The sequence below is a fragment of the Vipera ursinii genome, assembly GCF_947247035.1.
Source record: "Vipera ursinii genome assembly, chromosome: 3".
In the NCBI taxonomy this organism is placed as follows: Eukaryota; Metazoa; Chordata; class Lepidosauria; order Squamata; family Viperidae; genus Vipera; species Vipera ursinii.
Genome location: NC_139516.1, coordinates 48,241,830 through 48,255,995, shown reverse-complemented (window position 1 = coordinate 48,255,995; position 14,166 = coordinate 48,241,830). Strand labels below are relative to the sequence as shown.

General features: G+C 37.0%; 2 protein-coding genes across 7 annotated transcripts in view; one reads left to right on the top strand and one right to left on the bottom strand.

Moving 5' to 3' along the window:
• Positions 1-4,299, top strand: part of ANKS1A (ankyrin repeat and sterile alpha motif domain containing 1A) — a 131,678-nt gene extending 127,379 nt beyond the window's left edge. For 4 of the 6 annotated variants that reach the window (XM_083358291.1, XM_083358290.1, XM_083358287.1 and 1 more), the window contains one exon: positions 122-4,299. In XM_083358291.1, the coding sequence (XP_083214417.1) occupies positions 122-241 (120 nt within the window). In that variant the 3' untranslated portion in view covers positions 242-4,299. The remainder of the gene's footprint in view (positions 1-121) is intronic. The other 2 variants (XM_083358289.1, XM_083358286.1) reach the window with 1 other exon arrangement.
• A 408-nt stretch (positions 4,300-4,707) lies between these two features.
• TCP11 (t-complex 11) overlaps positions 4,708-14,166 on the bottom strand; it is a gene marked incomplete at both ends in the record, with an annotated part of 47,189 nt that continues 37,730 nt past the window's right edge. Inside the window, 6 exons of the mRNA XM_083358136.1 lie at positions 4,708-4,937; positions 7,120-7,283; positions 8,974-9,158; positions 9,991-10,210; positions 10,925-11,065; positions 12,048-12,268. Coding sequence (XP_083214262.1) covers positions 4,708-4,937; positions 7,120-7,283; positions 8,974-9,158; positions 9,991-10,210; positions 10,925-11,065; positions 12,048-12,268 — 1,161 coding nt within the window. The remainder of the gene's footprint in view (positions 4,938-7,119; positions 7,284-8,973; positions 9,159-9,990; positions 10,211-10,924; positions 11,066-12,047; positions 12,269-14,166) is intronic.

Here is a 14,166-nt window from a genome sequence, read left to right as displayed (position 1 = left end):
GACTAGCTATCTTCATTCCAAATCTGTCGGTCTCTTTACATTGGTTTAAAAATGCACCTAATTTCATACTTCCAAAGAAAGAAGTTTGCCTGAAATGTTCTTTCTTTCCAATGTTTTCTAGCTGGAGCCATCTGAAGAGGACCAAGACTCCCAGTCCCATGCTGGTGTATCCTGGGTGGTAGAGCCCAAGCAGGATTCCAAGAGGACCCTCAGCACTAAGTATGAGACTACTATCTTCTGAAAACAAATCTACATCCAACCAGTCTAACTGTGCCTTTGCAGTTTGATCTGCCTGCTGTACTAAACCTTCCTTTCCCCCCATTGCTGGCACTAGGCATGGTGCCACCAGAGGCAGCAGCATAGGATTATCATAGACTAAACAGCTTTTTGTATCCACTTTCTACTGAACACTGTGAATTCTCCTAAAGGAAACAAGGGTAACACATTGAGAGAGTCAGCTGTTTTTAGATATCTTGAGAGATGGGAGAAATGAAGCCTGTGGGAGTTCAATATATGGATTTGGGAAAATCAACTGGTGTTTTTGATATTCTCTTCATGTTGACACTGTGAATATGGAGTGAATTAGCACTCCATAGGGCTTTTCTGTTTAACATTCTTGTTACTGGATGATTCTACAACTTTGTTCCCTTGTGTACATACTGTTGTAATCTAGATTTATATCTCCATACTAAGACATGGGCACAACTGTTCCATGTAGCATTCTTTTACCTGTCATCTCAAAAGACACTAATTACTGTGATATTGTTTGCAAATCTCTTGCTCACCTGATTTCTAGAATGAATCCTGTTCACATTCTTTACTGTTTCTGGATACCGGAATGTATGGTATAATGTAAAAGGCAACTAGGCACCATGATTCCCCCTATTAAGCACTTTCTTTTTTCCTAGAAGTCAGACTTAATATAGATAATGTTAAACAGGAATGTTTCAGCTCTCCCAAGTATTTCTGATCAGTCTGTGTAGGATTTACTGTTAGACCTTTCTGTTCATGTTAAGCAACTACTAACGATTAACTGTTTAATCACATTTCCTGAACTTTAATTAGATTGCATCTTACAAAGATACACACTACTTGCTATAAATAAGGATCAGAGGCTGATAAATTATAAGATCAAGGCAAATAATAGAAAAAACAGATGGCATGTTAATGTTGTAACTTTTAGAAGAAAATATATCCAGATTTTACACAGAATATTCCTAAATGTATGGCATCTCATGCACATTGGAGTTTTCAAAATATTTGTAATTTATCTTTCTCCAGGCAGGCCAGTAAACAGTATCTGACTTCTTATGTCTTTTCAACACAAATTTTATTTAGGTTTTTTTAAAACCAAAGAATGCAAAGGTAGATTGAATTTTAAATTACTGGCTTTTCACTGACCCTGAATGCTTTCCTTCAAAGCAGCAAGCTTTGCTATTATTGTGGAATTAAATAGCCATTTTGGACAACTCCAAACATTGTTTATTTTGCGAGATGAACTCTAAGGTCAACTCTGTTCAGATGTCTGACATTTGCCTACTGTCCTTCAAATAATTTGTTCTCTCTAACCAATTTTCCAGTAATAATCCAGACATTTCATATTATTCATAGACTGTAGAATTACTGCAACTGACCTTATGTAAATTACCATACATTTCTCACATCTGTGGTTTAGTCATTGACAACAGTATAAACTTCCCTTGGTTGTGTTTTAATGTATAAACTCATTCAATCCCTAGTTTTCTTTTCATTAATATTGTCCCCATTTTGTTTGCCTTCTGCCAAGCTGAACTACAGACAACCACGTTTCTCCAAGGAAATGTAGTAAATGAGCAGAGCTCTAAGAAGCAGTGAAATCCTGGAGGTATGAAGATCAACACCCGGCTCTGGGTTGTGTCCTTGGCTGATCATTAAGGACTTCCAGAGTTGAGTGAAAAGAGTTCCAAGCCACAAGCTGATAAAAGCAATATGCATTTTTAGCAAAAGAACTGAAACTTCTGCAGTTAAAAGACTGATGCCATGAAATGTTTTTGTTTTCTTTATATTGTAAAATCCTCAATTTCAGCATAGCATTGATGGAAGTGAACAACAATAACTGCTAAAACAAAACATGAATATGCCTGTCTTATAATATAGCTTTACAATATCTGAATATTAAATCATATATTCATACTTGGCTTGGAATAGTAATAGGCAGATTCCCAACTTGATGCAATATTAAATTTATTTTGAGGTACTAGCACCTAGTCTGAAAATTGTTCATTCTTAATAGTTACAGTAATAATTTAAAAAGGTATTAATTTAAAAAGAATCAGAGAAATTTAAATTCTTGTCAGTTCTTGAACTAACCAGAAGCCTGGTATAAGTGAGTCTACTTAACTGCAATACAGCTGTTTTGTTAAAATATTTTTCCCTCCACACAATTTATAATAACGACTGTGATTTCTCGCATCTCAATCAAGTAATTATATATTTAAAACGTGATTGGATTGTACTCTGTGGTTTGAGATTTTTTTAGATTATTCACTGATTAGCACTTTTTATACTAGTTGATAATTTAAGAATGCTGATTTAAGTTCATAATTTAAGTATCTTATAATAACAATTACAGAGTATAAAAAAGTGGAGATCATGGGCATTATGCTAAAACAATTTATTTCCTTAATTCCACTAACAATGAATGCTTCAGATGGAAGCTGAACTAGAAAATGAATATCTTAAGCATTCACAGTCTTGAACACTGGCTTCAATTCTGACTGTGATAAATAAATATATCCTATTCAAGAAAAATATGAGGAAGTGCAAATAATCCTTCGGTGAATATGATAGTTTGATATACCCTGTCACTGTGATTTACTTCAATTTTTGTTACTGCTGTATCACTAAGATGTAATTTAGTCTTACTCTATTTGGTTAAAAAATAGGAGGAAAAAGTAGCATCCCAAATAGTTGGATTTGGGAATAATTCACAGATGAATTTCTTGAAACATAACATTCCTTTATATGCATATGTAAATGATATGCTGGTGTTGGTATAAATATTACTGTACCAGTAAGTCTGTTCTAAAAGAATGCAGATTGCATTTTTGCTAAGAAGGAAAGGATGGTTAGCCTTAGAATATATTGACAAAGATGTTGAAAGCTTCCAACATGCTTCTTCCAGTAATTTGGTGCTTCCTTTCTGAGTTTACATGGACATAGCAATATCCATGGGTGCATCTCCTGATTAAGCATTCCTTTTAAGAAGGCAACTCAAGCCATTTTGGACTTGAGTTTTCCTAGTGATTTTAGCCATTTCTAGACTCCAAAATATTTGAGACTTTTGTCTCTCTGTGAGGTTTTATAGCACACAGAGAAGAATACCACCTATTGCTGGCACTTAATCTGTTTATCGGTCCATTTAAAATACTACACTTATGGTAAGCATTCATTTATGCTGAAATAACATCTTCCTGTGCTGCTTTTGCTAGAACGCCTTTTCAAAAAAGGATAACCTAAAATTATAGACTTATTTTTACTTTATTGAATCCAAGATGAGAACACTTTATAAATGCTACGATGGATGAGCTACTGCTTATCTCTTGAATGAAAAATCCATTTATGAAAATCAAAATTCCTGTAGAGTGGTGGGTTGGTTTTTTTTTTGTGTATTTTTACATGCTAGTATCAGCTCACAGAAACTGGCCTTTAGACTTTCTTAGCTTGTGAGAAAAATCCTGAATTTGAGGTACATGACAATCTGCCCAGCCTTCTTTGGGCAAGAATTCTAAAGCAGCTTCAAGCGGTGAGCTGTGCTGTTCTTGCAGACAGGTATCTAATGATACCTCACTTTTTCAATAACTTCTTTGCCTGTGAAAATAAAAATGCTGGGTGATAGTTCACTCCTTCACTGCCTCTGTTTGCATGATCAGTATGAATGTCTATCAGCAGGATTTTCTGCTATGCTTGCTTCTGAAGAAGGCAGGCAGATTCTTCGTAATAGGCAGTTTGAATATCAACACTTTTATGCTAATTGTGATGTATGGCAGTGGGACTGATTTGTAATAAAATGTTATTTAATCTGTCTTTGTATTTTGATACTTGAACTATTTCCTTTTTATTTTCTGTATATAAAAGTTATTCTGTCTTTTTTTTTTTTGTGGTACCAAACATAACCAATCTGTGCAACAACATAGACTGACCTCACTACAACAAGGCGAGACTGTAAATATTTCTGAGCTTCCAACAGTCGTTTTGTTGTTTGTTTTTCATAACTGTATGAGTTAGAACTGAGTAAATTAATAAAATTAGATATCTCTGTATGGGTCGTTGTGGTATATTAGTCTGTACTGGGTATTTTAAATCTACAATTCTATACCAACTGATGTTTTGTTGAAAATATTAAAACAAATTCTAATCGTAGGAATGGGATATTAAAGTCACTTTTCCCAATTGAAATAACATATACTAGCTACTTTAAAAACACAGGACACCATTTTGAGCTGTTTAAAGGTTTACTGCAGAAAACTTGGCAATGTCAGTTTGGTATTATTAGCTGTACCTTGCAAGTTCAGTGACCCAGCCGTACAATAGTTTGGAATAGAGCAGCAAAGAGTAGGACAGCTGCTCTGCTGATCACATTGGATTTTGCATCAAAGTACTGTCTGAACAATTGCCAGTTTTAATCTCCCCTCTCCTTGCCGTCACTTGATCTGCCTTGTTAGGTTGTTAACAAGAAACTTTCCCTGTTTCAGACTTTCCCACTGGAAGCAGCAATTTCTTCAGTATTTCCGAGTAGTACGGACCAAATACCTGTCTGTTGTGATGAATCAAACTACCAAACCTCTGACCAATTTCCAGTAGTTCTTCTTGAACAGGAGTAAGGCCTTGCAATAGATTCTTAGCATTTTGGCCACCCGGATACAAACAGTGTCTAAGAAAAGTCTGGATCCGTTGCTCTGTTGAAATTAAGAGAGATTTGGAAATAGTGTTATAATTACCGTATTTTTCGGACCATAAGACACACCGGACCATAAGACGCACCTAGTTTTTAGAGCAGGAAAACAAGAAAAAAATATATTCTGAACCAAATAGTATCAGTATACTAAAACAGGGCTTTTCAACTTTTTCATCCATTGTACCACTTTTAGGACAAGGCAATGTCCGAGTACCACCAGTCGCCCAGCAAGGTGTCAAAAACTTGACCCCCCCCCCCAAAAAGGAAAAAAAATGATAAAGTATTCGCTTAGTGACTATTCGAAGTTACAATGGTACTGAAAAAAGCGACTTATGACCATTTTTCACACTTATGACCGTTGCAGCATCCCCAGGGTCATGTGATTTACATTCGGATGCTTGGCAATCGATTCATATTTATGATGGTCACATTGTTCCAGGGTCATGTGATCGCCTTTTGCAACCTTCTGACAAGCAAAGTTAGTGGGGAAACCAGATTCACTTAACAATCATGTTACTAATTTAATTTCTCTCTCTCCTTCTCTTTCTCTCTCTCCCCCTCCCTCTTTCTTTCTCCCTTTCCTTCTATTTTTCTTTTTTCCTCTATTTCTCCCTCTTTCTCTCCATTTCCTCCCTTTCTTTCTCCTTCTTTCTCCCTCTTTCTCTCCCCCTCTATTTTTCTCTTTCCCTCTATTTCTCCCTCTCTCCCTTTCTCTCCCTCTCTTTTTCCCTCTTTCTCTCTCTCCCTCTATTTCTCTCTCCCTTCTTTCTCCTTCTCTCTCTCCCTCTCTCCCTATTTCTTTTTCCTTCTCTCCCTATCTTTCTCTCTCTCTCTCTTTCTCTCTCCCTCCCTCTCCCATTGTCCCTTCCTTCCTTCTCTCCCTTTGTCCTTCCCTGTCTGTGTTAGAGCAGTACCCACGGAGGCGGCCCTGCAGCCCGGCTTTCTCTTGCAGAAAGCAAGCTGAAACGGAGCGAGGGAGATTGCCAGGAACGCGATCTCGCGCGGTTTCAGTTTAGCTTGCTACAAGAGAAAGCAAGCTGAAACAGAACGCGCTCTGATTGCGTTCCTGGCAATCTCCCTCGCCCCGTTTCAGCCTGCTTTCTCTTTTAGCAAGGGAAGCTGAAACCAAGCAAGGGAGATTGCAGGAGCATGAGATCGGTGTTTCTCAGCACGTGCCGATTTGTGCTCCTGGCAATCTCCCTTGCTTTCCACTTGCGGAGGTTGGGGCTGGCCATACGGATCACCTTCGGACCATAAGACGCACCCTCGTTTTCCCCCTCACTTTTGGGGGGGAAGTGCATCTTATGGTCCGAAAAATACGGTATAGCCTCACCATTTGAGACCCTTACTGATTAATAACTGCAAGGTTATATAGAAAAATTCAGGAAAGTGTAACATTTTAAAGAACTGAGATTGTACAAGACACTGATGGAAAAATAATTATATTTTATAACTCAAGAATATTTAAGTTCATCTGACAGCTTGTGCATTTGGTAAATTATTAAGATTTTTTAGACATATTCTACATCCCAAGTAGTACATTAACACCAATGATTAATGATTAACACCAATCGTAAAAGAAATGTAAGGACTGCATTGGAAATAAAAGGAAAATTTATCTTGTTATAAATGGCCAGGCACTATATGTTGGAGACATATTCTGTTATCTTACTAAGATTTTCACTAATGTATTAAAACATTGCTTCAATTTAAGAATATTTAAATCAAAATTAAAGGTACTTCAGTTAGCCCATCAAGGCAGAGGCACAATTCCTAATATTGACAGTATTAAATACTTACTCTGCTCTGGGAATTTGTATTAAAAATGGCACTCAAACTGCTGCTTCTTGGGGAAATAAATGCAAAACTGTTTTCAAAGAAGTTTGAGTATTCTAGAAACTTTCTTTTATACCAGGGGTAGGCAACCTTGGCTCTTTTATGACTCGTGGACTTCAACTCCCAGAATTCCTGAGCCAGCCATGGCTGGCTCAGGAATTCTGGGAGTTGAAGTCCACAAGTCATAAAAGAGCCAAGGTTGCCTACCCTCGTTCTATACCAAATAGTCCACAAATTGACCCTATGTTTTATGAATGGCATTCATGATTCAGAGTTTGGTGTTCAAATTCATCACTTTACACACCCAAATAGAAAACCTTGCATCAAGCCAAACTTGAATAACTTACCAATTAGAACCCGTACAGCATTGTCTTTATCTCCAAGGCTCCTAAGCTGGCCTTTGAGTGAAGCAGCCTTATCAGTACTGAGAGCAGGGTAACCCAACTGATGAAGTATGGTCTTTACTTCCATGTGTATTTGATTGCTGATATCCACTAACACATTTTCTGATCTAACCATACAATGATAACAAGCATGTTACTATGACAATTGAAACTTCAATGAAGGGAAAGATTCCTAAAGTCCGACAATGAAGGCAAATCAGTTTGGTATACTTTCTCAAAAATATGTTTGTGACAAAACGTGAAACAAGATTGGGCAACAATGAATTAATTGGAGTTAACGTATTTGTTCCAGTCTTGTGGAGGGAGATACTGTATGTATATAATTAATGCAAGTTTCCAAAATTCAAATTGTTGCTTCTCCAATGAACGCCCTTTAAGATATGTCTTCATTACTCCATAAAGATGGATGGGACTGCTGCTGCTTAGCAGACTTGACCATCTGATGCATTTCTTCCCAAAGAACCTGCTAGAGTTCCACCTGTTGCAGGCAAAGGAGGGAGAGTCTTGGAAATGTTTCTGCTTTTTAACAGGAGTGTCTGCACTTTAGCATAGCCTTCCCTTCCAGAATTTGGTCTACCCCTACACTTGTCACCTTTACATCAATTATTAAAAACAGATTTTTTACAGAAAGTCTTTAATTTATACATTTGTATTATATGTTACCATACTGTGTATATTAGATTTCATTTCTTCATATACAGAAAACATTATTTTAAACTGATGAACGTTGTAAACCTCAGTTATGGTGGTGATAAATCAGAGAGAAAGTTACAATAAAGCACAGAGCATAAATGGCCAGAAGTAACACTAAACTTTTATTTTTGTTATATAGTGAGTTTTGGTTTAATTTGTGTGCTTATTTATAGCCATTTCTATCAACCCAATGGTGGGGAAAAAATGACTTTTAGCACCAAGAATGCAGCAATATTTATAAAGGTGATTGTTTAGGGCAGAGGTAGGCAACCTTGGCTCTTTTATGACTCACGGACTTCAACTCCCAGATTTCCTGAGCTGAGGGGAAAGGGAGAGGTTTCCAAGCTAAATGTGGCTTTCCCCCAATCCAAAAAAATGTAGCCTATTCATTATGCTCAAATAATTGCAGGAAACAATCTTAAAATTATACACTGATCTCTTTGCAGTTAGCATAGGCTAGTGGACAAGATTTAGGTAGGCAAGTAAGCTAGCATTGTATACAAACCAGGCCATAATGGTTTGTTCAGCAAGCTTTGCTTTGGTACCATACTGATTCCATAAATAGAGTGTAATGGATGTTCGCCTGACCAATTCTAGTCTTGTAGGCTGCCTTGTTTGCCAGCCTTGTCTACCCTTCTCTATAAAGGTAAAGGTTCCCCCGCACATGCGTGCTAGTCGTTAACGACTCTAGGGGCCGGTGCTCATCTCCATTTCAAAGCCGAAGAGCCAGCGCTTGTCCGAGGACGTCTCTGTGGTCATGTGGCCGGCATGACTAGATGCCAAAGGCGCACGGAACGCTGTTACCTTCCCACCGTAGTGGTCCCTATTTTTCTACTTGCATTTGTACGTGCTTTCGAACTGCTAGGTTAGCAGAAGCTGGTACGAGTAACAGGCGCTCACTCTGTTACACGGCACTCGGGATTCGACCCGCCAAACTGCCGACCTTCTGATCGACAGGCTCAGCGTCCTAACCCACTGAGCCACCGCATCCCTTACCCTTCTCTATAGAGTATCACAAGATTTTAGTTCATTATAACCTGCAAGAGAGCAGGCTAGGAAAAGTTGTTCGTGTCTTCAGAAAATATTGGGATTAGTATAGCTTGCCTTATATCAGGGAGACCTTCCAGAAGAGCTTTTATTACTCTTTTCAGCCTACTGCCACATCCTGGTGAACTGAATAACTCATTTCCACATATATTGCTGCTCACTAATAAGACTGAAGCAATAATGACTAGCTGATTCACTTCTACTTGTAGAGCATGCAAACGTGCTTTGTCCATCAACATAGTCTACAAAGAAAGAATATTCATAAAATCACAAAAAGTGGAGGCTGAAAGAAATCTTGGAGATCCCTGAATCCAAGCCCCTGTCCAGTGCAGGAATCCAATTTTCAGCATCCCTGACAGATGAACCTCTAGCATGTTTAAACACTTTCAGGAAAGGAGAATTCGTATTGGTTGCTGTCCAGGGCCCAGAACTGGATGTAATATTCAAAAATGAGGTCCAACCAATTCAGAATTTATAGGGAACAATTTTGTTTTCTAATGTTGACACTATAGTTCTGCTTATGCAACCTGGGATTTTTGATTTTTTAAAAAGATTTTTTTAAAATAATTAAGTTTTTAAAGCTAATTCTTCCCTATTGGTTAGGATCAGATCTAGGACAGACAATACCCTATGGAAAATGAAACTGAAGAATTTTGAAAATCTAGACATTGACTAAGTTTTTTCCAGTAAATATCCATATAGTTATAGTCTTTCGTTGTGATTGTGTCCATTAGGATTGTGTCTCTCCTGAAAGTTTTATAATCTGGTCCAGAAGACAATATTTAGATGTCCTGTCAGGGTTGCCAATCTGTAGCATGTTCCCACAATAGCTGGTTTGTTCTTTCCCTTCCCATATATTCTTATCCAGTGCTCTTCATTGGACCATCATGCTGAAATTCCTGGATACCAGTGCATGCGTGAACTTCCCTCATAACCATTTAGCTGTTGTGTGGACATTTCTAGCATATAAATATTAGAGTTGTACTTTGCTGGATTAAGATTTCGCTTCCCTAACTGTTTTTTATAATCATTCCTAGCTTTGAGAAAGAATTGTTTTTAAAAAGAACTTTTTACCTCAGGATAGTGTTCTCTTCCAGGCTCCCAGTCCAGCAAATCCATGTATGCTTGATTTAACACAGCTGTAGGACTATGAATAAATGAGACTTTTCCAGTGGACATGGGACAAGTAGAAACAGGTGGTCCTTTGGTTCCAGAGGTGGATGAAGAAGGACGCAAATCAGAATTTGATACTTCGGTTACTGCCTTGCGTAGCCAGTCAGTTGTATAAGCTAGACTGTCTGCAGTGATGGATAATTTGGAAAAGAAACAGGTTTTTTTGTAATTTTTCTTTCCTTACTTTTTTGGATAGATGCTGATTTTTTTATACACCCAGTGCACTCCATGAATTCACATATATTAGTAATTTTCATTTCTAATTTGTGAAGATATACTCTTAGCACCTGGGAAAGATTGAGGGCAATAGAAGAAGGGGACGACAGAGAATGAGGTGGCTGGATGGAGTCACTGAAGCAGTAGGCGTGAGCTTAGATGGACTCCAGAAGATGGTAGAGGACAGGAAGGCCTGGAGGAACATTGTCCATAGGGTCGCGATGGGTCGGACACGACTTCGCAACTAACAACAACAACAACAACACTCTTAGCATTATATCTTAACTGTATTTTTAATTAATCAAGTTTAACAATTAGAAAAACTAGCTTTTTCTGGTTATTCCTTATGAAATTATCTTTAGAACTTCTGAAGTTTACCCAACTGACAGAAGCAAGAAGCATACAAGCTCACAGTAGCCTCTCAAGCTCCATAAAGTAACTTGAGGACGTAATAGAAGATAGGACTCTAAATATCCTGTTATGTATTTCTTAAAACATTAATATCCTTGTTGTATTTATCAATGAGTAAAGATTGACAAAGGCTTATAGGGTTTTGCTCTGTGAGTTATTAGCTTAGAAAAATGATCTAGCAAATGTCCATTGCTCACTCTTTTGATACCTGCCTGGTAGTTTGTTCAGGAGTTCCTGAAATTTTTTCCTTTCGTATTGTACAGAGTGCTCCAAGAGATGGGGTCGAAGGCTTTGTATGGTAAAGTTAGCCATATCCATTTTCATTAGGTTCAGAACTCGGAAAATCTCTCTGTCATAAGTAACAAGATCATTTAGATTGTAATTAAATCATTTTGCAAATCATTTTGCATTGTAATTAAATCACCTTTTCTAGCAATAAGGAATCAAGCTTAGATTTAAAATTGTATTCTAAATTATGTAAAGATTATAGATAATTAGATTATAAATTGTATCCTAAATTCTAAACGTTTATATCAGAGATGGAGATTCTCTGTAATAAAGGCAGCTCATCTGACATTCATATCCAAAAACTAACCTCTGTTTCTTTCTCAAATACCGGCTAAAATGCTTTTCTTCTGTCACTGGATTAGAAAAGAAAATGCTGTTCCAACCTGCTGATTCATGGTGTCTATTTTCTTTTTATCAGACAAGCAGGATAAGCTAATTTTCTTTTGTCTATTGCATGAATAATGTTGGGAATGAGCCTTAAGTTATTCTGTTAAGTCTCACTGCATATCACCCAATCCTCCTGGTGAAATATAAATGTGAATCTGGCTACAAATTCCATAACTTTGATTGAAGTTGAGCAGCCAATACATTTAAATAAATAGATAAATTAAATTTAAAGTAGCCCACGTGAATCCTATATCCAGCATAGGTATATTCGTTTTAGTAGCTAAACTTGGAAGCAGATTGTTTTCTTTTTTCAGACTGTGCCAATATAGGAAATTGAAAATTCAGGGGCCCAGGCCCACAGCTATTGTTGCATATAGCACAATAATTTAATTCCTAATCTATATCTATGTCCTTGCTTTAGGAATAACAACAACAGACTGAAGGTCAATGTTTGTTTTACTTTCAGACTTTGTAAAAAGTCTGATTTGAACAAAGAGGTATTTCTGTGCATTTTTCCTTACTCATAGAGATGAAAAATGGTGAACTGCAAGTTCCTTTATAAAATTAAAGTTGTAGGAAAATCGTTGCACTACAATAACAAGGTTATGCATCCTATGACTCATATAGGATTATATTTCCTCAAAACTCAAACCTACCTGAGCAAATGAACTGGGTCTGCCATGATTCGCAGACTTTGTATTTCTTCATCTCTGATAGGTGCACAGAGCATTGCCATGGTGCCTAAGATGTATGTAGTGAGGTTGGGGATATCCAAAGCTCCATGCTCAGCTTCTTGCTTTATCAATTCGATGTCTAGTGCTTCTTCAATCTGACTTTTTAAACAAGTTTGTCGTGGCAGAAGCAAAGACAGCAGACTCTATAAACCAGAATGGAGGACAGAAACAAATACTTTGTAAAAGCAAATGCTCAAACTGATTTTAACTATTCAAGTTCAATAGGTACATTACTGTAATAGAAATGTGATGGCTGAATGAATAGTACAATGTCTCTAGTATTGTAAATCACCAACAGATGGCAGTATTGATATGTTTTTAAGCTCTTCATTTTAGTTGGCAGGAAGTTGCTGTGAGAAAACTATTTCTGTGAAATGGGACCCTACAGTGAATCATCAGATTGAATTTTAGACAGCTGAAGGGATCTTTCCAACTGAAATTCATCACCAAGTGCAGGATGTTTGTTGGTACGAGTAGTTGAATGCAGGGCCAAAAACCGTAAACATGTGAATCAGGAAGACTTATTTATGTGTCCATCAAGAGATGGACAACCTATGACAGCAACAATTTTCACATAAGAAAGGTTGATGACTGAACTAAGGACAGTCAGCAGATCATTGAAAGGTAAGCTTCTATCAAGCTTGATATTTTGCAATAATAGGAAGGTCAAATTTTGATGTTTTTCCTTATTTCAAGATGCTGACTCAAAGATAAAAGCTTCAAGAGTTGAAATTTGCCAGCAGTGGTCGTCATACTATGAGAATGAAGGTGCAGAATTTCACAGCATCCTGTCAACTGATGAAACAAGGGCTCACCAAGAAACAAAGTATCAGTCTATGGAATATCATCACAACAGTTCAGTTCAAAAAAAATATCAAAACACAGGCTTTTGCAGGAAATTTCATGGTTTTTTGCGGCAGATTCATATCTTATTTCTTTGAACTATTTCTTTGAACTATAGTTCAGCAGGATTCAAAAACACAAAGATTTTTTTCTGCAGCATGATAATAGAAGGCCTCATACCTCACAAGCCATCTAAAAGTCTTTGAAATTAGTTGGATCTCACTTTCCACCCACCATATACCCCATGATCTAACTGGGAACTACGGTAAGTTGAGTCAGGGTACCATGTAACTTCCATCTTTTCTCAAAATTTAAAGACTAATTTTGTGGGCATCTGTTTAACGCAAAAGAAGAGGCGGAAAGGATTATTGGAGCCTGGTTGAAAAAGACAAACTATGAAGTTATTTTGTGACAACTTTAAGAAGCTAGTCAATCACTGACAGATGTATGATGAATGATAGTGATTATTTGGAGCATAAAGATCTCATTTCAAGAATTATTTTCCTGTTTCACTAAAATAGTCCTATTTAAATTAAAGTTATGGAATTGAAGACATTATTTTTCATTTCACATGTAATAGTTTTAGGTATAGCAATATCTTAAAAAAAGAATTTATTTGAATTAATTTCTTTCTAAGTTAACTTGATTTTACACATAGCTAAGCAGAGAAGTATCTCTACTTAATTGTATCCTTATTCTCCATGCAGGTTTCAATAAAGTGGCAAATAAACGTGGAACAAAATTATCCTCAAAGATTTTGCAGTTGGAAAGAGGCCGATACTAACTTCCATTTTATGTTAGGCAAATGACCAGTCATTAAATGTTTTACTACCCCCCAAAAATCATTATTTCTTTAAAAAAACACACATAGTTAAGTCTTTTTGAAAAGTCCTACAATTCACTGCTGCCTTTGCTGAAGGGGCAGCACTAACTTCAAGGCTTTTAGGGGAGAAGGTACAAGTGCTAAATTACAGGTAGTCCTTGCAAATGTTTCCAGCAAAATCGTTGCTAAGCTACATGGTCACTAAACAAACCATGTGCTTGAAAGAGATGCTACAAAGATTGCCGGATGTTGCCATCTCATTCAGATAAAGTTCTCATGTGCAACAATGCCAGTGTTACTTTGACTACAAGGTGCACTGTTACCAGGTACAGAAATTTTTGGGGGGGTGCATTGATAAGAAAATGATTTTTTACT